The sequence below is a fragment of the Ursus maritimus genome, unplaced genomic scaffold (genome assembly GCF_017311325.1).
Source record: "Ursus maritimus isolate PB19 unplaced genomic scaffold, ASM1731132v1 scaffold_18, whole genome shotgun sequence".
Classification (NCBI taxonomy): Eukaryota; Metazoa; Chordata; class Mammalia; order Carnivora; family Ursidae; genus Ursus; species Ursus maritimus.
In genome coordinates, this window is record NW_024424230.1 from 15,225,698 (window position 1) to 15,249,260 (window position 23,563).

Sequence of the window (23,563 nt, forward strand, 5' to 3'; positions counted from 1 at the left end):
GAGTCTGCTTCTCCCTCTCCCTCTGCGCCACTCCCCCACTCCGCTCGCACTCTCTCTTTTGCTCTCTCTCTCAACTCAATAAAATCTTTAAATAAATAAATACATAAGAAAGTCTCTAAAAGATATCAATGTCATTTTCTCTCATCCTAAACATTTCATTTGATAGCTCTAACTACAGTCTTTTAATATTTTTAAAAATAAATTTTCCTGATAAAAGATAAAATAGCATACTCAGTTTATTAATATTATTAAAAATGAGATGTTATACATAAGACTGATTTTATAGAGCGGAAGTATGGTTTATCTTCTTTCATGAACTCGGCAATTGATAAGTATGATGATGGAGATAGCAACAGGAAACAAATGTAGTCATTTCTGACTACGTTCTGACTCATAGTCTAACGAGGGGGCACTGCTCAACACACACTTATTAACAACAACAAAAGAGAATCAATAGGGGAGACTCTTCAAATGATCTTAACTAATGAAATCCAAAGAGATAAATGAATTGGTCAACGAATTTAATAGGGAACAAATAATGCTGGTGATTCAAGTCCTATTACTATAATTAGCGGCTTTCTAAAAAGCAATGATAAAAATAAGCTATGCATTTTTAACTGTGGCATTCCATTAAGTAGTTGGTAATTCCAGGGCATTTTTATGAACGAACATTTTAATTGGCTAATTCATTTATATTTCTAGTGCACATTGGCGGTAGGGTCACCCTTAATTTTAGTCCCTCTCCATGGAATAAGATCAAAAGGCAAAAAAAAAAAAAAAAAAAAAGAATGCTTGAGTTTTTTTAGCTACACATTTCATTTCTCTTGTAAACCAATGCTTTCATCAGATAGTTAAGCAACCAACATCCCTGGCTATCTCTGTGGTGGTTATAAAGTGGTTATATTTACTTTCAATTTGCAGTAAATTCTTAGACTGTGCTTTTCCAGTTAAATCATTTTTGCCATCTTCATAATACACTGAGAATATGAATTCCTTTGAGCAATGAAGATCTATGAGATTCTTAGCGTAAATGTTATTAGGCTATAATTTTATTGACTTAAAATGAGTAGCTGGAAAGCAAGCCCTGGAGAACTTACTATATGTCATTTTTCTGACCAAAGGATAGCATAGTGTACTGACCAAATAAGATAAATGCATACTCTCATCAGTTAAAGAAACTTTTCCTTAAAATCTGTTTGGTAATAAAAAAATCTTTCAAATTTAATGGAAATGCTCCTTTTTCAATGATTGCACAATCCATCACTTCTGATCTCTATACCAACTGACCCTCTGTCAATAAATACCTGAAGAATTATAAGATCAAGATCAGTAAATTGGCTTATCCAATTAAGTCATATTGCATACCTGAGATATGATCAAGGATTTAAACCTCAAACTACTCATCCAAAGATTTAAGCCTCTCACTCTGATAAAGAGAACATTATGTTTCTACTGACAGAGTGATTGTTTCAGAGCTGGTAGAAATCCACAAATTCTGATACATCTTTAATATGTCAAATTATGCCCCCTAAAGGAAATCCAATAACAAAGAAATATTCCAGAACAAAAGACTGAGTGGAAATTTCCTGTTTCTCTGGAACTTGGGCCAAATACTGGGGACAGAAAGGGTCCGGTATTCCACTTTCTAAAGAAAGCTTCAAACAAGTGGGAGCCACTCAACACTTCCAACTCTCACTAACGGGCCAACAGTTTGGGTTTCCCTTTACCCAAACACTGTCTGCCATTCCTAAGCTATATGAACAGAAGACCAGTGATAAGGAAGAGAAATGGCATGGCTGGAATGCAAAAAGAGAGAATTGGAAAATCTGCCCATAGGCAAAGTGATTAGTTGTAAATGCCTGTGGTCTTATCCACCAGCAGGTGAGGAGGGTCCACATCAAAAGTTTGGCCTGAGCTGCCCGCTGAGCAGTGCAACGTCAGAGGGCTGCTCAGGAGCATAAGGGATGCCCGCAAGCCTACCCGGTCAGCGCTGGCCTGAGCTTCAAGCATCAGTCCTGCTCAGAAACAGATGGACCAGGTTCCCCACTGCCAGTGTCAGGATAAACCTCAGGCCAGATGAGGCTTCAGACAGGGCTGATTTTGCCCAAAGTAGCACAGCATGACAACCTACAACGCACAGGAAACTTAAAGAGAAACTAGACAAATGAGAAAGTACAGAATCCTGAGAAGGAAAGAAAATTCTTAAATGAAAATAACTAAAAAATCCCTGGTTTGTTTTTATTTATGCAAAACTTCTCAATATTATTAATGAGGGGACAGGACAGCTCATGATAAAAAAACTAACATTCAGTTATAGAAATATAGATAGATGCATAAACACCTGAGCTTTTGCTTGAAATGTACACATTGCATTAATTTATATTAAATGTACAAATGATTTTTATTCAAAGACAAAAAGAAGAAAAAAGAAAAGAAAAGAAAAAAAACAACAAAAAACCCAGAAATGTTGGCTCTGTGGCAACAGCAGATTTGCAGTGGATATTTCAAACGTGTCACCGCTACCAAAATACACAATGAAATGAAATGCAATTTCAACAAAACTGCAGCTTAAATTTGCAAGTTCTGCCAAATACTTGACACCTTACAGTTGTACAACAGAAAAATCAGGGTATCCTTCGTAATATTCATTATTATTTTACATTGACTCAAAGTTAACTTTCCTATCGTTTTACTACCAGAAAATAATGAGGAATTAAGAAGGTCCCAGCAGGCCAGCGATGGCTATACCTATTGGAACTAAGCACTGATTTGCTTACAAATTCTCACAAAATCTTTCCATACTGATTTACATGCCTTTGGGATTTAATATAAATTAAGTTGATATGGGGGCGCCTGGCTGGCTCAGTTGTTAAGTGTCTGCCTTCGGCTCAGGGTGTGATCCCAGATTTCTGGGATCAAGCCCCACATCAGGCTCCTCTGCTGGGAGCCTGCTTTTTCCTCTCCCACTCCCCCTCCTTGTGTTCCCTCTCTCACTGTCTCTGTCAAATAAATAAATAAAATCTTTTAAAAATAAATAAATAAATAAAGTTGATATGAAACAAATTCTGAGTATCACTGATTTATTTATCCTCTATGCACTGCCCATCAGAACATGATTTCTATCTATTTTTGGTGTCTACTACATCCCCAGCACCTAGAATAGTCCCTGACTTCCTAAACATATTTTGAATTAAAAAGTAAATATTTGACTATTAATAGACGGTCCAGTGCCAAATACAGAGGAGGTACTGTTAAAACCTAAGTTGTGTCCTCCCCCCCGAAATTCATATGTTGAAGTCCTAACCCCAGTACCTCTGAATGTGACTGTATTTGAACATAGGGCCTTTAAAGAGGTAATTAAGTTAAAATGAGGTTATTAGGGTGGGCCCTAATCAAATATTATGGGTACTCTCATAAGAAGGGGAAATTTGGATCCTGACACCTACAGAGTTAAAAAACAGGTGAAGAAGACATCTGCAAGTCCGGGAGGGAAGCCTCAGAAGAAACCAGTCCTGTTGAAACCTTGATTTCAGACTTCTGACCTCCAGAACTGTGAGAAAATAAATTTCTGTGGTTTTTCTTTTTTTTTTTTTTTTTTTGGAGATTTTATTTATTTATTTATTTGAGTGGAGAGAGAGAGAAAGAGCAGAGAGCACAAGCAGGGAGGGTGGGGGGAGCAGAGGGAGGGGGAGCAGACTCCCCGCTGGGCAGGGAGCCCCACACAGGGCTTGATCACAGGACCCTGAGACCTCAACCCAAGCCCAAGGGAGACGCTCAACCAACTGAGCTACCTAAGTGCCCCTAAATTTCTGTTTTTTAACTTTTCCAGTCTGTGGTACTTTGTTATGGAAGCCCTAGGAAACTAACAAAGGTATTTAATGAACTTTTTTGACTGATAGAATGAAGACATGAATGCACAGAATTTTAGAAAAAATGAAATTTTCAATAAGTGTTAAATTTTATCACACAGCAATAATCAAGCTATGATCATGAACATGGTGTGGTCCCCCTAATGTGAATTAAAAACATTGGTTTTGGGGTGCCTTGATGGTTCAGTCAGTTAAGCGACTGACTTGATTTCTGCTCAGGTCATGATCTCGAGAGTTGTGAGATTGAGCCCCACATCTGGCTCTGTTATGGGCATGGAGTCTGCTTGAGATTCTTTTCTCCCTCACCGTTCCTCATTCACGCAAGATGCTTTCTCTCTCTAAAAAAAAAAAAAAAAAAAAAAGGATTGGTTTTATCCCTCTTGTGGAATTAAAATGACATTCATGAAACTGGGCCAAACCCTACCATCCTGATAGAATCCATCAGCGATCAGATTCACAGAGTTTGACCTTGTTAATTGCAGTTGCCTGATCCAAGACCAGTAATTATTAGATCCCAAAGAGAGGCAAGGCTAGCGGATGCAGAATAAGATACCAAACCAGGATTGTGAGGGTAACAAGGCTGCTTAGAAGCAATCACTGGTCTGTGTGCGGCCAAGTTAATTTTTAGAGGAAATTCAGTCTTTCCAATTATACATATGTAAAAATGCAATGTTAAAAAAAAAGGAAGGCCAGCACTATTGACCTAGCATAGAAAAATAGCTTGGAAGTTACCCTGCATTCTTCTTTTTGTTCTTGTCAAAAATCCTTCAGTGATTTTATATATCCAATGAATGTGCAGAGCTTAAAATATTAATGGCTACATAAACCTTCAATAAATCCTTTGTTTTGAAAGAGGCAAAACTTGTTTAGTATTGTAATCTTAGGTCTGGAAACTTTCCCAAGCTAAATAAACACAACCAAGTTACAGAATAAAATGTTTCTAAAGTTCTAAAACTTTAAAAGGTAAATGAGAGTCATATCCTAGAGCAATAGAATTCACATTGAATGGCGCTGTTTACTGGAGAAGTGAGGAACAACAGCCAAAGGATATTATTTAATTGCCAGAGACCTAAAATCTGTTATTAATCTTATTAAAGGGTCTTGAGTCTAGTGTTAGAATCATCTAGGTTAAACTGTATTCCACGGAGTGAACTAGACAGAAAATCTATAAATAGAGTGATGCGCTTGCTTTGGAAAATTGTTGGTTTATCACATTTGAAAAGAACAATTAAATTTGAGGCACTAATCTAAAAAACAAAGTTAGGATGTCTTTTTGTTCAATACCAAAGGGGCTGTTAGTGAACCAAAGGAGAGTAAGGCAAAGAATGAAAACAGTGTACTTTCTCTTATACAGTTTAAGAAGAGGTGTTTTCTATTAACTAAAGAGTCCAAATGTCCAACACTTACTAAAATATCTTACATAATGTTAAAATCTAAAATAATTCAATGAAATTCTTCTGTATAAGAACTTCATACACAGTTGACTACCATTGAATCGTCAGAAATAATTTCTTAGTTTTCCATAGTCTATTCGCTAATAATCATAATCAACATGCAAATAATCCTATCGACATGCAAAATGATGGCACCTATAAGGACAAAAACTCAGGGCATAGGTAGTGAATTCAATACATATAGAACATGAAATAAGTATGCTATACTAACAGATGTGTAAGAATGAAAAACCTTGTTAAAAAATATTGTTCAAGGGGCGCTGGGTGGCACAGCGGTTAAGCGTCTGCCTTCGGCCAGGCGTGATCCCGGTGTTGTGGGATCGAGCCCCACATCAGGCTCTCCGCCATGAGCCTGCTTCTTCCTCTCCCACCCCCCTGCTTGTGTTCCCTCTCTCGCTGGCTGCCCTATCTCTGTCAAATAAATAAATAAAATCTTTAAAAAAATATATCGCTTCAAGATCACCCTTGAATTTGCAAGCTGGGGTACAACCTTGACGCTCTAATTCAAATAGCTATATATGCTGCAACATACGCTGGCATGTCATTGTGTTTTGAACCTCGGAAATTGAAGCATAAATCACAAGATAATGGACTTCTGTACACCGACCTGGGAAACTTTTTGGCTTGCCTTAATGTCTCCAAAAGAAGTTGTAACAACTGACTGGCATATCAGCATATCCTTGACCCAGTCAACATTCTGGCAGCCAAATGAATAACCTGCTTTTACCTGCACACTACCTCTCTCAATTTAGATTATCCACAGGGTTAAGTCACCACTCTATTGGCTTCCAAATGTACATTCCAGACTTCACCTCTGGTTAGACACATAAACTAGCTAATGGACCTTTCTACCTCTTAGGGAGAGCCCACAGATACATCAAACTAATCAATGTCCAAAACGGAATTATTTATTTTTTTCTCAATGGCTCTTACTCTAGGGTGATGGTACCTCCAGCCATCCAGCAGCCCAAGATAGAAACCTGGTTTGATCCCCTGACATTTCCCTCTCGCTTCTTCATATCCAAGAAATTATCATATTGCAAAGTTCATTAATTTAGTATTTATATGAAGTGTCCTCTTATCTCCAATCCTATTACCAATGCCCTAGTTCTCTTTACTAACTTAGCATCCAACAACTTCACCTTAAATTATACCTTTATAGAATCAATTCAAACATCTTCAGACCTTAAAAGATCTTCTATGATCAGATTTCTGCATCTACTTCCCCTCTTTCCTTACCGTGCCGGACTCTTATTTTACATTCCGATAATCCTTATATGATTCATGTCCCTTATATTCCCCTGCTCCTCTTAACTCTATACCATTGATGAAGTTGTCCCTAAATCCCCTTTGTCTTTTTCACATAATTAATTTCTACTTCAAGGTTAAGATTTGTGAAGGTATTGTTTCCAAGGGAGTTATAGACTCCTTATATATCTCCCATACACACTACTTTTGTAATATCCTGTATAAACCTCTTTCTGTGCATTTCTATATTATCTTATTGTATCTATTTGTTTTCTTCTTCACTTGTAAAAGAGCAGCTTAAAAGAAGGGATGATAATTTATTTACTTAGGACTCTCCTAAAGTGGGGTGCCTGGGTGGCACAGTGAGTTGAGTGTCCGACTCTTGATTTCAGCTCATATCATGACCTCCAGGTTGTGGGCTCCATGTTCAGCAGGGAATCTGCTTGGATTCTCTCTCCCTCTCCTTCTGCCCCTCCCCACCCCATGCTCATTCACTCTCTCTCTCACTCAAATAAATAAATAAATAAATCTTTAAAAAAAGACTCTCTTAAAGCTATTACCACAATGCCTACCCTATCATAGACAGTAGATAGTGAATGAGTGAATGAATAAATGAATGAGTAAATGAATGTCATGGGTGAGATTGTATTTCTTCCCCTGATTCCCTATAAAAGACTTAATTTTTTTTTCTAAGTTTTATTTTTTGTCTAACATTTGGACCTGCGTAGCCCTACCTAAAAATACCAGGAGATACTGTATTAGGTCGTAAATTTCAACCAGATGAAAATTATTAGTATAATTGGCAACCTAAATACTTTCTAGTAAATTGGTCTGAATAATCAGTCTAATTAACTTCAGAGTCTCATTTTCTTTATAAAAACACAGAATCTCTATTTTTAGAAGGAGCAAATATTCTAACTATATCTGGTTCTTAATTTTAATTTTTGTTTTAGTCCTTCTCTTTGAAGATAGAAAATATTAATTGAAAAAAATTAAATATTTTTATTTGAAATTCACCAAAGTAAATAAGTATAAAATACATATAAATAATTAATCTTTCAAATTATTTTTGTATGTATGTAGTTTTTCCACTTCTGATGGTATAGTCTGAGTTTGACTAAATTTTTGGGACAGTATGAAGCTGGAAGATCTCTTCAGATATAAAATCATTATCATTTTTTCAGTAATCAGGTCAGTTACAAGGCTCTACATATATTAAAACAGAAAGGTATCTGGGCACCACATGAAAAATCTATTAAAAACATTAAGGTGGTTATCCTGGGCATGGATGAAAGGCAAATCTATCCCATATCTGAAATGTTTCAAGTAGGTTTGTAAACTATTCCCCCACAATCGAACGTGTCCCTATATGTTGGGCCGTAATTAATCTTCCCAGATAATTACTAGCCATTTTTCTATCCTTCCAAAAAAATAACACACCAACAAAAGACACCCTATTTGAGTCTGCAGAGAAAACACTCTATATATGAGGCTTTTTGCATGTATCCCTTTGAATTAATATTTTTGTATTTTTTGACTAAATACCCAGTAGTGCACTTGCTGGGTTGTAGGGTAGTTCTATTTTTAACTTTGTGAGGAATCTCCATATTGTTTTCCAGAGTGGCTGGACCAGTCTGCATTCTCACCAACAGTGCAAGAGGGTTCTCCTTTCTCCACATCCTCAACAACACCTGTTATTTCTTGTATTGTTGAGGTTAGACATTCTGACAGGTGTGAGGCGATACCCCATTGCAGTGTTGATTTGTGTTTCCCTGATGATCAGTGATGTTGAGCATCTTTTCATGTGTCTGTTGGCCATTTGCATGTCTGTCTTCTTTGGAAAAATGCCTATTCATGTCTTCTGTCCATTTTTAATTGGATTATTCATTTTTGGGGTGTTGACTTTTAGAAGTTCTTATTTGGGATACTACCCCTTTATCAGATATGTCATTTGCAAATATCTTTACCCATTCTATAGGCTGCCTTTTAGTTTTGTTGATTGTTTCCTTTGCTGTGCAGAAGCTTTTTATTTTGATGAAGTCCCAATAGTTTATTTTTGCTTTTGTTTCCCTTCCTTCAGGGACACACACACACACACACACACACACACTGGAATATTACTCAGCCATTTTAAAAAAGAATGAAATTTTGCCATTTGCAATGACATGGATGGAGCTAGAGAGTATTATGCTAAGCAAAATAAGTCATTCAGGGAAAGACAATTATCATATGGTTTCACTCATGTGTGGAATTTAAGAAACAAACAAGCAAAAAGGCAGAAAAAAGAGGGAGAGAGAGTGGAGGCAAACCAAGAAATAGACTCTTAACTACAGAGAACAAACTGATCATTACCAGAGGGGAGGGGGGTGGGGGATAGGTTAAAAGGGTTACAGGGATTAAGGAGAGCACTTGTCGTGATGAGCACCCAGTGTTGTATGGAAGTGTGGCATCACTATATTGTACACCTGAAACTAATATCACACTGTATGTTAGTTAATTGGAGTTTAAATGAAAACTTACAAAAAAAAAAAGACGGTTTTCGTAATGTACATTTTAAACCAAAAAATATTGTCCTAAAAATTTAACAGATGTTTGGAAAGAGTTATAAAAGGAACTAACCTAAAATAATTGTCACAAAAATATATTGCTTCCTGAAGTGAAAGAGGACACAAAAGATTTCATTATCCAATCCTCAATTTTTAATAATCTCCCTTTTGATTAGGATTTGTTTATGATACATTATCTACTCTAAGGCAGACTATTTGCGTCCCCTCTGAGCTGGCACTCACAAGGCTTACATTTTCTGTTGCCACGCCTCAGCTCACTCCACTAAATGTAATCCAAGAGTGCAATGGGTCTGCAGGGATCTTCGTAGTAGTCGACTTTGTAGGCACACAGACGTTAGTTTTAATGGTACAAACCCAAGTTCCCTAAGAAAGGGAAACAGCAGGGATGCCTGTGGCTCGGTTGGTTAAGCATCTGCCTTTGGCTCAGGTCATGATGCCAGGGTCCTGGAATTGAGCCCCAAGTCAGACTCTCTGCTCAGTGGGGGAGTCTGCTTCCCCCTCTCCTTTGCCCCTCTCCACTTATGCACTGTCTCTTTGATAAAATCTTTCGAAAAGAAAAGAAAAAGAAAAAGAAAAAGAAAAGAAAAGAAAAGAAAAGAAAAGAAAAGAAAAGGAAAGAAAAGAAAGAAGGGAAACAGCAGGCAGGAAGAGGTAAATGCCCTAGCCACTTGGACAATAACTTGCTGAGATCTGACTTTCCCCAAGTTTCTTTCACTTAGGTTATCATTGTTATTGGTAGTTGGACCACCAGAGTTAATCCCCTGCTTTTAGAACAGCAGACCAAAGAGAGGCAAAACTCCCTTTCCATGGCTCTTTGACAAACTGTGAAACTACCGACAGAGGGTAGAGCAAAGGCTGTGGCCAGGACATCTGCTGGGCGCCATCCACGGTGCCTCACCTGCAACCGCCCCTCCAAGTGAGGCTATGCAGGCCACCATCGTCACTGCTCGTGGAAACCCAGCCTGCATCACTTTGCCCCTGGGGCGTCATGGGACCTGAAAATGGCAGCTGACACAAGATGGGCTCCTGTCTGTGCTGGCTGGTGGCCTATGACACGCTGTGGCATCCCATACCGACTCAGGGATCCAAAGTGAAGCACGGGAAGAACTTGACAGTTAGCAGCAGGACTGAACGTGCACATTTTCCAGCAGGTAGCGTCAGGGCTGTGTGGGGGCCAAAGCAGACTGAAGTTAGGTTATACAGAAGGTAGAAGCGCCGAATTAGAAATCCAGATGGAGAGAGAGAGATGAAAAGGGGGAATACAGATGTGGGCTTCGGAACAGATTGCAGAGGTCATGGTCCCGAGAACAGCAATTCAAGCCTTGATACAGCCTCAGAGTTAAACCCCTTCATTTGAGGTAAGTTGGGTAAAATGCTTTCCTCCTTGCCACCAACACCTGCCCGAAAAAAAGTGTGGGTGGCAATAAGCAGCCTACACTGTCTTTAGTTGCCTTACACACAGGAACCCAGGAAATGGTCGTTTCTGACATCTTGGACCTCACTACAAAATCAAACACCGCCACTATTTTTTTCCCTCCATCCAGGCAAAAATCTAACTTCAGGGATGCACGAGCAAAACTACCTCCTGAATCTAGTGAGAAGTACACAGTCCAATACATACTGAGCTCAAAGGAGAGAAGACCCTTCATGTATTCTAAAGTTACTTTTGAAATTTTAATAAAGATAATTCATGAAAGAAATTTCAAGATGTGTTTGTTAGGTGTTGCAGGACATCTCAGGGAGTCTAAAATCTCTCAGATACATGAGATGACAAAACTCACCACTTACAGGATTTGACTTCACAAAACATTCCATGGGCATTTATGGATATTTTCTTATAACATCACTGTGATTAATATTGCTGCTTCTCTTCCTTGTAACATAAGATAAACTACAGTACAATGAACTTAGTTGTTTTACTGTACCTTATTTTGCAAGTCACTGGAAAAGCCAAGATTCTGGTATATACTATTGTACAAAATTATCACCTCTATTTTACCAGATGTAATCAAAAGCAGAAAAACAGTAAAAAAAAACACACCTTCACAGGCATGCTTTCAAGAAAATTCAAATTTACAAAATGATAAATGGAGGAATGCCAAGATTTATTACAAATTTGTTATAGTTTTTTTAAGTAGCAGTTCACCTATAATATCTGAACAGATTATTTATTAACTGAAAAGTTGGGGCAGGGAAAGGCAGAAGCTTCTTTCAATTTAAAAGCATTTAAAATTCAGAATCAATTTAGAAGCAATTAAAATTTAATCAGAAAATGAAATTTATATGAAATCTTCTGAGACTACATCCACTACACATAGAAAACTAAAACTCTAAATAAATATTAGGTTTTTAGAATATTTATTAGTGAAGGCTTAATGAAGCAAGGCATTCTCTATCTCTCTAGCAAGGCAAGAAAAGATTTTAAGTAACCTCCTATTCTCTTCCCACACCCCAATTTAAGGAAAATCCATTGAAAAGCAAGAATGAGATTTTCCCAAATGACCCATTGGTACAAAGACCATATCAGGTTTCTTGTAAAGGAAGAATCTTCTACAGATTTTGATGACTACCATGCAGCAAACCTCTGGGTCTCCATTTATATGTAAGCAAATGAGCCCACTTGGTGCATAACTGTAACCTACATGTTATTGAGCATGAAACCATTAAACAACACCACTCTCAACTACTGCTGTGCCGAAAATAGAAGTTTAATGATGCATGAAGTATCACAGAGTGTTTGCACACAAAGAGGCATTGTTTTCAGTGCCCACACAAATAAGAAATTAAATTTTGTAACTGAAAGTATCTTTAGGGGCACCTGGGTGGCTCAGCTGGTTGGGCTACTGACTCTTGATTTCCACTCAGGTCTTTATCTCAGGGTTGTCAGGCTCCACACTCAGCAGGGAGTCTGCTTGAGATTCTCTCTCTCCCTCTCTCTCCCTCCCTCTCCCCTCCCTCCCCCCCAAAAAAAAGTATCTTCAAAAACTGAAATCATGATCAATGTGCAAAAATGTTACATTCTGCAGAATATACAATCCCCAGGTAGACTATAGAGCCACAAACATCTTAAATTGGAAAAACGTAAAATAAATATAACTAATGCTTATATCGCATTTACTCGTGCAAGACATTAGTCATATATGTTAACTCCTTTATTTCTCACAGTAACCTTTGAAATTATCATTGCAACCTTATAGAGAGGAAAATGACACATACACTTAAAAATGTTTACACATACACACAATTATAAAGTTATTATGATTGACCTAATTAGCCGTATGTTATTTTAAAGTATTATTAGAATTACCGAGAATTTATGTTTTCATGTCAAATTTTTTGATCAGTAAAGATATGTGAATAAAACAGACTCCAAAGAGAACCACACTAACTCAGGAAAAAAAGAACAAATTCTGATCTCACTGGATGGCTCTGCTGGCTTTTCACCTGTGGCCACTCTCTCTCCTTTAAACCCATTATTCTCTGATAGTCCAGTGACTCTCCTCTGGTCCTCCTTCTGCCACTTTGACGACTCTTCAGGCTCCATGGCAGCCACAAAAGTGTACCTGCAGATCTCCAACTATAGGGAGCTTCCCTGACCATGGGCCCCAGAAATTGCCCTCTGAAGTCCACTGCCACATTTGCTCCAAGACCATGCTTCTCGAAGGCTGCTTCCTGCCAATAAGTGTTCACAGCAGGGATACTAAATCAGGCCCATCACTGGGAGACATGGGACACTTCTGAAGGACAGCTTTAGCATGAGGGTTACCCAGGTCTTGCCAACCTTCCTCAGACTTCATGGCAGATCTATGATGCGTTCACCCAGCCCTTCTTCCCTCTCTCCTCTCTCAAGGTCAGGCTTGCAATGTGATTGGACAGCTTTTTCTGGCTCTCTCCCCATTTTCTTTTTTCTCTCAGTCATTTGCTCAATAAAATCTACACATTTCGTCCTACCTTGGTATCACCTTCCCAGAAGACCCAGACTAACACAGTCTATTTGCCTACATTTCTTACATTTTCCTCATAAGTACATGTGTTCCCTGTGATTCTATTCACGGTTCTTTTTTCCCCTTTCCTGGTAGAAGCCAACAGCTTTCAGGACAGCCTGTATCTACTGCAGCCAAAATAAGTGTCTCTATACTAAATTATTCTTCTGGGCTCCAAACTCATCTCTGCTAAGTGAGTATCTCCATTTAGATGTCTCAAAAGCACTTCAGTTCAAAATTTGAACAACTAAATGTAAATTTAGTCTTATAAGAGGATTCTTTCTTCAATATTCCTTAATCAGGTAGAACAATCCTAATTCAGTGCAGAAAACAGACATACTCTCAGTATATCAGCTAGAGGGGGGCTTAATACAGGAAAAAGGTGCTCACAAAAATTTTGGAATGGCTATGGACCTTCCACCATTCTACTTCATTCCAACTTCACACCACTTGAGCTGCGATCCATAGATCAAGAGATAGTTGCTGCTCCCACTCTCCCCAGTTCACAAAGGGGGTGACCTGCCACCTGAAGGTGGAGCCACCTGACACCAAAATTCACCTCCATCAGATCCTGCTAGGGCTCTGGGAAGGTGACTTCTGTCTCACTTACGCTTTCCAAAACTCTCAGGAATATATCTAATCGGGAAAAACTAATTCACATACAGAATGCAGATGACAAATGGACTGGCAATACAGATTTTAGCTTTCTGAACTCCGAACTGAAGGAGGCTCAAATGGAAGTTGAGAGAGCCAATTCATCTACCAACCAGATTAATGGCACCCATGCCCGCCTATTCACTAGAGCCAAAAAATGGAGGGCATTAAAGATTTCTTGCTTTTCCTCATTCCATTCATGACTATCAGTATTCTTAACTGCAGCAAAACTGCTACTGGCTTGCCTCAGGTCTTCACAGACTCTTCCTTGGGCTTCTGTAATACCATCTTAGTAGTTACCCAACATTATCTTAACTCCCGACCTTTACACTTCATAATTCCACTCTGTGCTATTCCTAAATTTTATTATGTTATTCCTTCAGTCTTGAAGCTCTTTAGCCTGAAGGTGATGGATTCATTCAAGGTTTTTAAGTATCGTGGTAGAGGCAGAGGAAGTAAAGTCCTAATTTTGTCGTGACATGCAAAGCCCCAGATGACCCCCTGCTAACACCTCCAGACTCATTTCTGTGCCTCACCTCTGTATGCTCCAGCCATGCCAAAGTATTTGCCATTCCCCAAATTTGCTATATTATTTCTCACACCCTGATTTTGCAGAAGTTATTCCATCTACCTAGAATTCTTGCCCTTTCCACCTCTCACCCAGCTAAATCCTATCTTCTTTCAATTCTCATCTCAATAAAACACCTCCAATGAATAAGACCAACCCAAGCACAGATTATGTCTATTAATTAGTATTAATATATCACTGGTCACAATACATAGGAATTATTAGCTTACAATTAAGTCTACCCATTTAGAAGATATCTACATCGAAGTCCCTGGATGGCAGATCGCATGCCTTATTTGCCACTATATTTGGAATACAGTAGGTGCTCAGTAAAATACTGGTTGCTAGAAGGAAGGCAAATTAAGCAAACTGGAAAGAGGTTTAAGATAAAGGCAGGAAAACCATACAGAGGCTATTGCTATAAGCCAAATGAGCGTGATTTTTTAGAAGAAAAATTTCTAATATTTTGAGACAAATTTATGTTTCATAATATCAATTTTATAAAGAATAACATTTTAATAATATTTTGTTAGGAGTAAAAGTATCTTAGTGAAAGTTATTATATTATCTTAGTGCTAATTTTGAAAGGTTTGAAAACAATGATATATTTAAATTGACACGATAGAGAACTATACTTGTTTTCTATTAAAAAGTGATAATAAACAGGGGCACCTGGGTGGTGCAGTTGGTTAAGTGTCGGACTCTTGGTTTCAGCTCAGGTGGTGATCTCAGAGTCGTGAGATCAAGCCCTGCGACGGGCTCTGTGCTCAGTGAGGAGTCTGCTTATAACTCTCTCTCTCCCTCTTTCTCTGCCGTCCCCACACCTCTCTCTCTCTAAAAATAAATAAATCTTTAAATAATAACAATAATAAACAGTGAGCACAGATTTCAACCAAAAAATGTACTTCAGCCCATATAATATTTATGGAACTCTTAAAATATATGATAAATATCATAATCTAAAAAGGAAGGTTCTTTTTTATTTTATAACAGGCAATAAAATGTTCACATTAAGTATTCAGTTAATCTTGTACACTCTATTCCATAAAATAATAACATCTATCTCTCTATCTATCTATCTACCTATCGCATATAAATTGTATATTGATCTATGTAGAGACAACAGTTACATAATCTGGAAGACATATACACATCAGCCAATAGACAGAAAAGATATGTTGTTATAAATAAGGATTCCATTTCATGGTATATATGGTAACAAACACTTTAAAATAAGAATTTGGTAGTCAAAATAATTTGTTCTACGTGAATGTTTCCCAAACCGTATGTTCCAATACATGTTACATTTACTTTTTTTACGTTTTTATTTAAATTCCAGCCAGTTAACATACAGTGTAACATTGGTTTCAGGTGTACAATATGTGGTTCAACACTTCCATACATCACCCAGCACTCAGAATTCACGTTACATTTAGCTCTGCTGTATTGTATGTAATCTAAAACTCAGAGTGCTGTGCAAAATCCTACAAAACAACTGGAGTTTACGGGAAACAATGGAGTTGGATAAACTTCATTAGGGTTATATCGGATAAAAGAGAGAGAGAAAGGAACTTAATAAAAAGAGAAGAGAGTTTTCAGATGTTAAAAATACATAAGCCTACGAGAAATAGGGAGCTTTACCTAGAAAAAGACCTGCAGTTCCCTCGAGGAAGTGAGTTTCCAAAGGGTTACAACTCGTGAGTTATTACGAAGTGGTAGAAGGATTATTGGTGATCTCACAAGAAAAAAACACCACGTGAGGAGCGCTGTGCTTCCTCATGTATGCAGTGAGCTGAGGCCGTGGGAAATAGCTGGGTGTGTGTGCTGTACGCGCCCTGTGTCTTGGTTCACCTAGGTACCGTTTGCCATATTCACCTATTGTTTCCGCTGTACAAACAGTGCAAAACAAATTCAAAATCTGTGTTGTGCTCAAAATGTTCCCTGATCTATCAATTGAGTTTGGGGCAAATACGCCTTTTTGAAATGAGCGTTATGGCGGAACTGAGGTACTTAAAAAATAAAAGTGGGAGAAGGTAGGTTCTACTTTCAAATAAGTTGAAAAAATAAGTAGATTAAGCCGTATCGAATTTTTTGCTAGTAAGAAATTTTGTAAACTTTATATGCTAATGTAAATTCTGAAACTTCAAGAAGGCAGTGTGTTTGCAATACTTTCCAAAATTACTTGACCTTGGAATCTCCCCGTTTATTTTGCAGTGGAAAAAACATTAACGTCTCCTAAAAATGATAGTCCATCTAGCACAGTTTGATAAATACTTCTCTTTAGTAATGTTTCATATTTATTGTTATTAAATATAAAACAAGGATTTTGCTCATAAGAGAAATCTATTATGATCTAACTCAATTTTGTGTGTATTAAAAAAAAGAACTCTGCAATAAATTTTCAAAAACCCCATTAATGTGTCTTATTGCTGACTGTATTTCTTCTGGCTCACAGAGAACGAAACTATGGCAGGCAATTAAAAATGCCTCCTTGGAAGTGACAAAATGTCATCTTTCAGCATGATTAACCACACTGTGAAGGTTTTATAAATCTGCACCACATAATTAAACTTGAGATATTAACTGTATATGGTTTTCTCAGATTTCAGTGTGATCATGGTCTTTAAATAATTTTTTTTTTTTTTTTTTTTTTTTTTTTTTTTTTAGTGAAAAGCTAAAGAGGGACTCCTGGGTGGCTCAGTCGGTTAAGCATCCAACTCTTGGTTTCAGCTCAGGTAGTGATCTCACAGTGATGAGACTGAGACCTGAGTGGGGCTCTACACTCCGCACGGAGTCTGCTTCCGATTCTCTCTCCCTCGCCTTCCTCCTCTGCCCTTCTCTCCATGCACTCTCTTTCTCTCTCAAATAAATAAATAAAATCTTAAAAAAAAAAAAAAAGCTTAAAGAAAGTGGATTTTGTTTTCTATCACTAATTTTTAGCTATTTTTAATTCCATAAAATTACACAATACATATAAAAAAGTTTTACAAAGTAAGGATGATTGTGCATTTACAAATAGAGAGGAAGTGCATTCCATGCAGCGGGAGTAGAGTAAACTCATGGGAAAACCCCTAGTGTGGGTGTCACCTAGCATGTGAGTTTAACTACAATCAGTTTTCCGTGAAGGCGAATAGTGAGAGGTGAGTTCGGTAGAGAGAAAAAGAGGAGTCAGACAGACTGGTTGAATGGAAGATATTTACATGTGATTGCACATGGGGATTTTTGAGAAAGATGGACAAATCAAAGATACTCTGAATTTTAAGCCAAGCAAATGAAACAATGATGCCTCTAGCGGAAGTAGCACAAAATCAAGAGCTGACTCAGGAAGAAGATTATACAGAATTGACTATCTGATGCTTAAACAATTCAATAGATTTCTTCCCTGTTGCTTACTTATTAGGTAATTCACTCCTCACATGAATCAAAATAAAAAGAAAGAGAGGATTTCCATGTAATTTGGGTTTGTTCCTTATAAATAGCTCCAATAAAATGTTTTAAAGCCAAGGTAATTAATGCTAGCTGTTGTAATAGATAACACCAATGTTTCAGCAGCTTAACAATAGTGGTATTTATTGCTTACCCAAATCATAGTTCCCTATGGTTGATGGGCTAGGGCATGGGGGGAGTTGGAGAAGTGAGCTCTGCTCTGTGCAGTTATTCAGAGACCTAGGCTCCTTCCACGATGTACTTCTGCCGTCTACAACATGAGACTTCACAGACATTCTGCAGCTCTATACCAGTGAGAGGAAAAAGATGTAGGATCAGAGGGGAGCGGGCGTTATGTTCATCACTTCTACCCACATTGCACTGGCTAGAATTCAGTCATAAGACCCCACTGAATTCTAGGGATGGCTGGAAGATACTGATTAAGCTCAGTGCTCAGGAATGATACCTAGCATTGTTTCTGTCGCAAAACGGAAAGAAGATAAAGCCTTTACCTAAATCATTGAGAACTTCAAATGAACCCTGGAATAATTCTTTCTTATTGTCCCCATTATCAGTAGCAATGAACCATACAAAGCTAAAGCCAGCAATAGCCATAGCAAGAAAAGGACATTATATAAAATTGCAAAACCTGAAGCTTAATTAATCTGTAACTTTGCCACAATCTTTCAAACTTAGCTTAAATAAAACATTCAAAAAACTCTAAAACCTAGCATTTACTGGTCTCAGCTAGGAATGAAATTGCTAAGGTATGTGTGCACGTAATTGACAAAACTTTCAATTACGGATGTAGATTGACTACTGTAAAAAAAAAAAAAGTTCCAATTTCTTCACATCCTCACCAACATTTGTTATCTTTTTTTTTTTTTTTGATGGTAGCCATCCTAACAGGTGTGAGGTGGTATGTCATTGTGGTTTTGACCTGCATTTTCCTGATAATTAAATTGTTGAGCACCTTTTCATATACCTAGTGGCTATTTGTGTATCTTCTTTGGATAAATGTCTATTCAAGTCCTTTGCCCATTTTTATTTTATTTTGTTTTATTTTTTACTTTATTTTTTAAATTTGAGTAGAGCTGACACACTATGTTATATTCGTTTCAGATGTACAACACAGTGATTCAACATCGCTATACATTACGCTGTGCTCACGACAGGTGCAGCTCCCATCTGTCACCATACAATGCTGTACGGTATCATTGACTGTACTCCCTAGGTCGGGCCTTTCATTCCCATGACTTATTTATTCCCTAACTGAAAGCCTGTTATCTCCCACTCCCATTCCCCCATTTTACCCATCTCTCCTTCCCCCTTCCCTCTGGTAACCATCAGTTTGTTTTCTGCATTTATAGCTATGATTCTGTCTTTGCCCACTTTTAAACAGAGTTGGTTTTGTTTGTTGGTTAGTTAGGTTTTGTTTTTATTTTTTTGCTATTCAGTTGTAGGAGATTCTTACATATTTTGAATATTAACCTCTATCAGATACATGGTTTGCAAAAACTTTCTCCCATTCTGTAGGTTGCCTTTTCACTGGGTTGATTGCTTCCTTTGCTGTTCGGAAGCTTTTTAATTTGATGTAACCCCACCCGTCTATTTTTGGTTTTGTTGCCTGAAATTCTGGTGTTAAATCCAAGAAATCATTGCTAAGGCCATTGTCAGGGAACTGTTGCCCAATGGGTATAAAACTTCAGTTATGCTAGAAGAATAAACTCTAGATGTCTACTGTACAACACGGTGCCTATAGTTAATAATATGGTATCACACACTTAAAAATATGTTAAGAGGATAGATCTCATGGTAAGTGTTCTTACCACAAAACAAATAAACAAAAAAACAGACAAACAAAAAACACACACACACGTGCACAAGGAAAGTGTTGGAGGTGGTAAATATGTTTAGGACTTTGATTGTGACAATGGTATCATGGGTAGAAGCAAACTCATTAAATGTATACATTAAATATGTATAATATTTTGTTTTATCACTTGTAACTCAGTAAAACTTAATAACAGAGTTTTGCCTAATTATTGACTTTTTCCTTTTGAGTTCAGAGTAAATAGAGTTTATATTAACGCCATGTTTAAATATCATGGTGTTTAAATATCATGAATGAAAATAAAACTTCCCCAGACATGGTAACAGAAACTCTGCAATGGACAAATATCAAATATCAGTGCATAAAAAATGAGCCCCATCTCAAACCCTTTGATAAACTGTAGCTACCTACATCAGTTCTCCCATTGAGAGCACAGTGTACCTGTAGTATCAAATATTCTCCCTGTGTTTCAGGTATTTTAAATTGAAGCATTATTTCCTGGATTCTTAATTCAAAGCAATTGAGAGTAAACAAATTCAATATCCTGACCAAAAAGGCAGTGTACCTATTTCAGGAACATAGACGCGTGCACGTGCACACACACACACACACACACACACACACACACACACACATACACGTCTCTCTCTCTGAAGCAGGAATAAACCTGGGGTGCCTGGCTTATTGTGATATCAAAGAATGGCCTCTAGGGACCAAGTTGTTTCCCTTGAAAACTTGACAAGGAAAATTCAGTCTCTCCCATCCTGCTAGCTTCCCAGTTCCACGGGCTTCTGCATCTGATTCGGTGTTGCCCTGCAATTTGTATCTCTGGAATATCACCCGTGTCTCACAGACTTCCAGCGCTTTTGGATTGGTCAGGAGGAAGCAGAGGAGGAGCCACTCTGAACATTTTTTTCTCTTCACACACCATAAAATCAGCAGCAGTTACTCACACTCAAAGCAATGCTTCAGGTTGGGAGCGAATACCCCTGCGAGGCAGCTGACGTGAGCACGTGCACACAGATTCAGCTCCCAGTGGCACAGCAGCTACTAGGAGAATTATTTTGAAAAGACCTGACTGAATGTCTAAGACTACAGTTAAGGCGGGAGTGAGGACAAAAAAGCAAAGAGCAGACTGTTTGAACTGAGAGTGAGCATTTCAGAAGCCTAAGCTTTTAAAGTGAAGGTGATCACAGCTGTACCTTTCCAGCCTTTGGAGCATGTGACATTTACTTACAACAGGCATGCCAGTTTTAGCCTCAGAACTTTCAGACAAAGACGCGGAGAAAATCACTGAGGCTACCTGACCCAAGAGATCGAATCAGTGCCAAGGGGATCTGCGTCCACTTGGTGCAGGATGAACTCCACGCTCCACCATGGGATGCACACTTCCCTCCACTTCTGGAACCGCAGCACCTACGGACAGCACGCCAATGCCAGTGAGTCCCTTGGAAAAGGCTACTCTGATGGAGGGTGCTATGAGCAACTTTTTGTCTCCCCTGAGGTGTTTGTGACTCTGGGTGTCATAAGCTTGTTGGAGAATATTCTGGTGATTGTGGCAATAGCCAAGAACAAGAATCTGCATTCACCCATGTACTTTTTCATCTGTAGCCTGGCTGTGGCTGATATGTTGGTGAGCATTTCGAACGGCTCAGAAACCATTGTCATCACCCTGTTAAATAGTACTGATACGGACGCGCAGAGTTTCACAGTTAATATTGATAATGTCATTGACTCGGTGATCTGTAGCTCCTTGCTTGCATCGATTTGCAGCCTGCTTTCAATTGCAGTGGACAGGTACTTTACTATCTTTTATGCTCTCCAGTACCATAACATCATGACGGTTAGGCGGGTTGGGATCATCATAAGTTGTATCTGGGCAGCTTGCACAGTTTCGGGCATTCTGTTCATCATTTACTCGGACAGTAGTGCTGTGATCATCTGCCTCATCACCATGTTCTTCACCATGCTGGCTCTCATGGCTTCTCTCTATGTCCACATGTTCCTCATGGCCAGACTGCACATTAAGAGAATCGCGGTCCTCCCAGGCACTGGCACCATCCGCCAAGGTGCCAACATGAAGGGTGCGATTACCTTGACCATACTGATCGGGGTCTTTGTTGTCTGCTGGGCCCCATTCTTCCTCCACTTAATATTCTACATCTCTTGTCCCCAGAATCCATACTGTGTGTGTTTCATGTCTCACTTCAACTTGTATCTCATCCTGATCATGTGTAATTCCATCATCGACCCTCTAATTTATGCACTCCGGAGCCAAGAACTGAGGAAGACCTTCAAAGAGATCATCTGTTGCTATCCCCTAGGCGGCCTTTGTGATTTGTCTAGCAGATATTAAACGGGGACCAAGGAGGTACTAAAAACATGCATGAGAGACTTCTTCATTCTCACACAACCTGAACAGTGTGTTTCGACAATAGCTGCTGCTTCTGTGTAAGGCATGAGTTGAGAATATCTATTGCATAAATTTAAGTTTTGATATGAAAAAAATGCCCAGTCTCTGTACATTTCTAATGTCATGCTACTTTTTGGCTGTACAGTGTTAATGCATTTAGAGGTTGTAGGCACTATGAATTTAGAGACGAGAAAAAAGCTCTTACTAAAAGCTTAACAATGTTTCTTGCTATTCACAAGGATTTGATACTTTGCTTGTTTTAGGAACATAGAAATCACAGAATCATTAAATATATGCTAATAAGTGGCTTCTTCTATTACACTATTTAACACTGAAATGTAGAGATTTGATTGCAGCATTCGGGGAGAAATACTGATGAATAGATACTTGGTCATTAAAACAATCAACTGAAATTTTAAGTAATAAGATGTGTTCATTCTCCCTGTGTAGACACAGAAATGAAGCTCCTGTTGAGAGAAAAACAGCTTAAAAAAAAAAAAAAAAAAAAAACAACTCCAAGATTCTGAGACATAAAACTATGTCTGTCTCTCAAAGACAAAGAGATTAATTTGCCCAAGCAAACAGTCTGATGTCCCACAAAGACAATTCAGTTTGGGGTAGAGGGAGACAGCAGTTATAGGGATTAAAGCTGAACTTCCTGATACCAAACTATTTCCAACCATCATTAATAAAATCAGAGAATAAGGTCTTTCCATCCCTTTAACCAGGGACCCAGTGTCTGCTGAAATGTCCAGAAATGGGGGTGGGGGTGCCCTGAGAGAAGGCTTCTGATCTCTAAAGAACTACACACTCAGCAGGGTTCTTTCACTCTTCATATGACAGTGACTGGCTGTTGATTTACTGCTTATTTTCTGCACTGGAGTTTAAATATTCATTGTCAAGGCTTGTACCTTTGCAAACCAAATCTATAGCACACATATAGCCATGCCATATGTGTAAATATCTAAAATAAGGGAGCCTCTGATGCTGGTACATGATGAGCAGGAAGGACGGACTCCCTGAATCCCCCGAGGACATCGTCATGTAAATCAGCCTTCCACAACCACATTTTGGAAAGTAAATATTTGTTTTCTTCCAAAATCGCCCCACAGATTTGGCCACTGAGCAATAAAATCTGTACTTTCCAATTTACAGATACTTGAATATTAAGAGAGAGAAAATATAGTAGGCTGAGGGTTACCAATAAACTATCCTTTGCTTTAATTTATATTGTCTTCAAGTGCTTATGGGCAGAGATCACATGCAAAGGTATTTCTTAAATCAAATATAAATGTTTTATATATTGACAAGTCCTGAGAAACTTTCAGTATTCCTGTGGAAAATTACTTAAAAGTAGAATGGTGAAGTCCAAGTTTACAAATGAAAGGTGGTACTTGATTCACTATGATTCCTCTATTTTGATGCAAAAATAAGTGTGAGGATGTAAACACAGACTGCTCAAGCAGTCAGAACCCAAAGCTGTAGCAGGACACAGATGGTGTTTTTGTCTTTGCTACTATTCCTGTCCATTCTCACACATAGTGAGT

General features: G+C 38.2%; 1 protein-coding gene across 1 annotated transcript; it reads left to right on the plus strand.

The window, feature by feature from the left end:
- Positions 1–20,556: 20,556 nt before the first annotated feature.
- MC4R (melanocortin 4 receptor) lies at positions 20,557–21,959 on the plus strand. The gene has a single exon (XM_008705145.2). It carries the CDS (start codon positions 20,961–20,963, stop codon positions 21,957–21,959), a length of 999 nt encoding a protein of 332 aa, XP_008703367.1. The 5' UTR covers positions 20,557–20,960.
- The last annotated feature ends 1,604 nt before the right edge of the window (positions 21,960–23,563 follow it).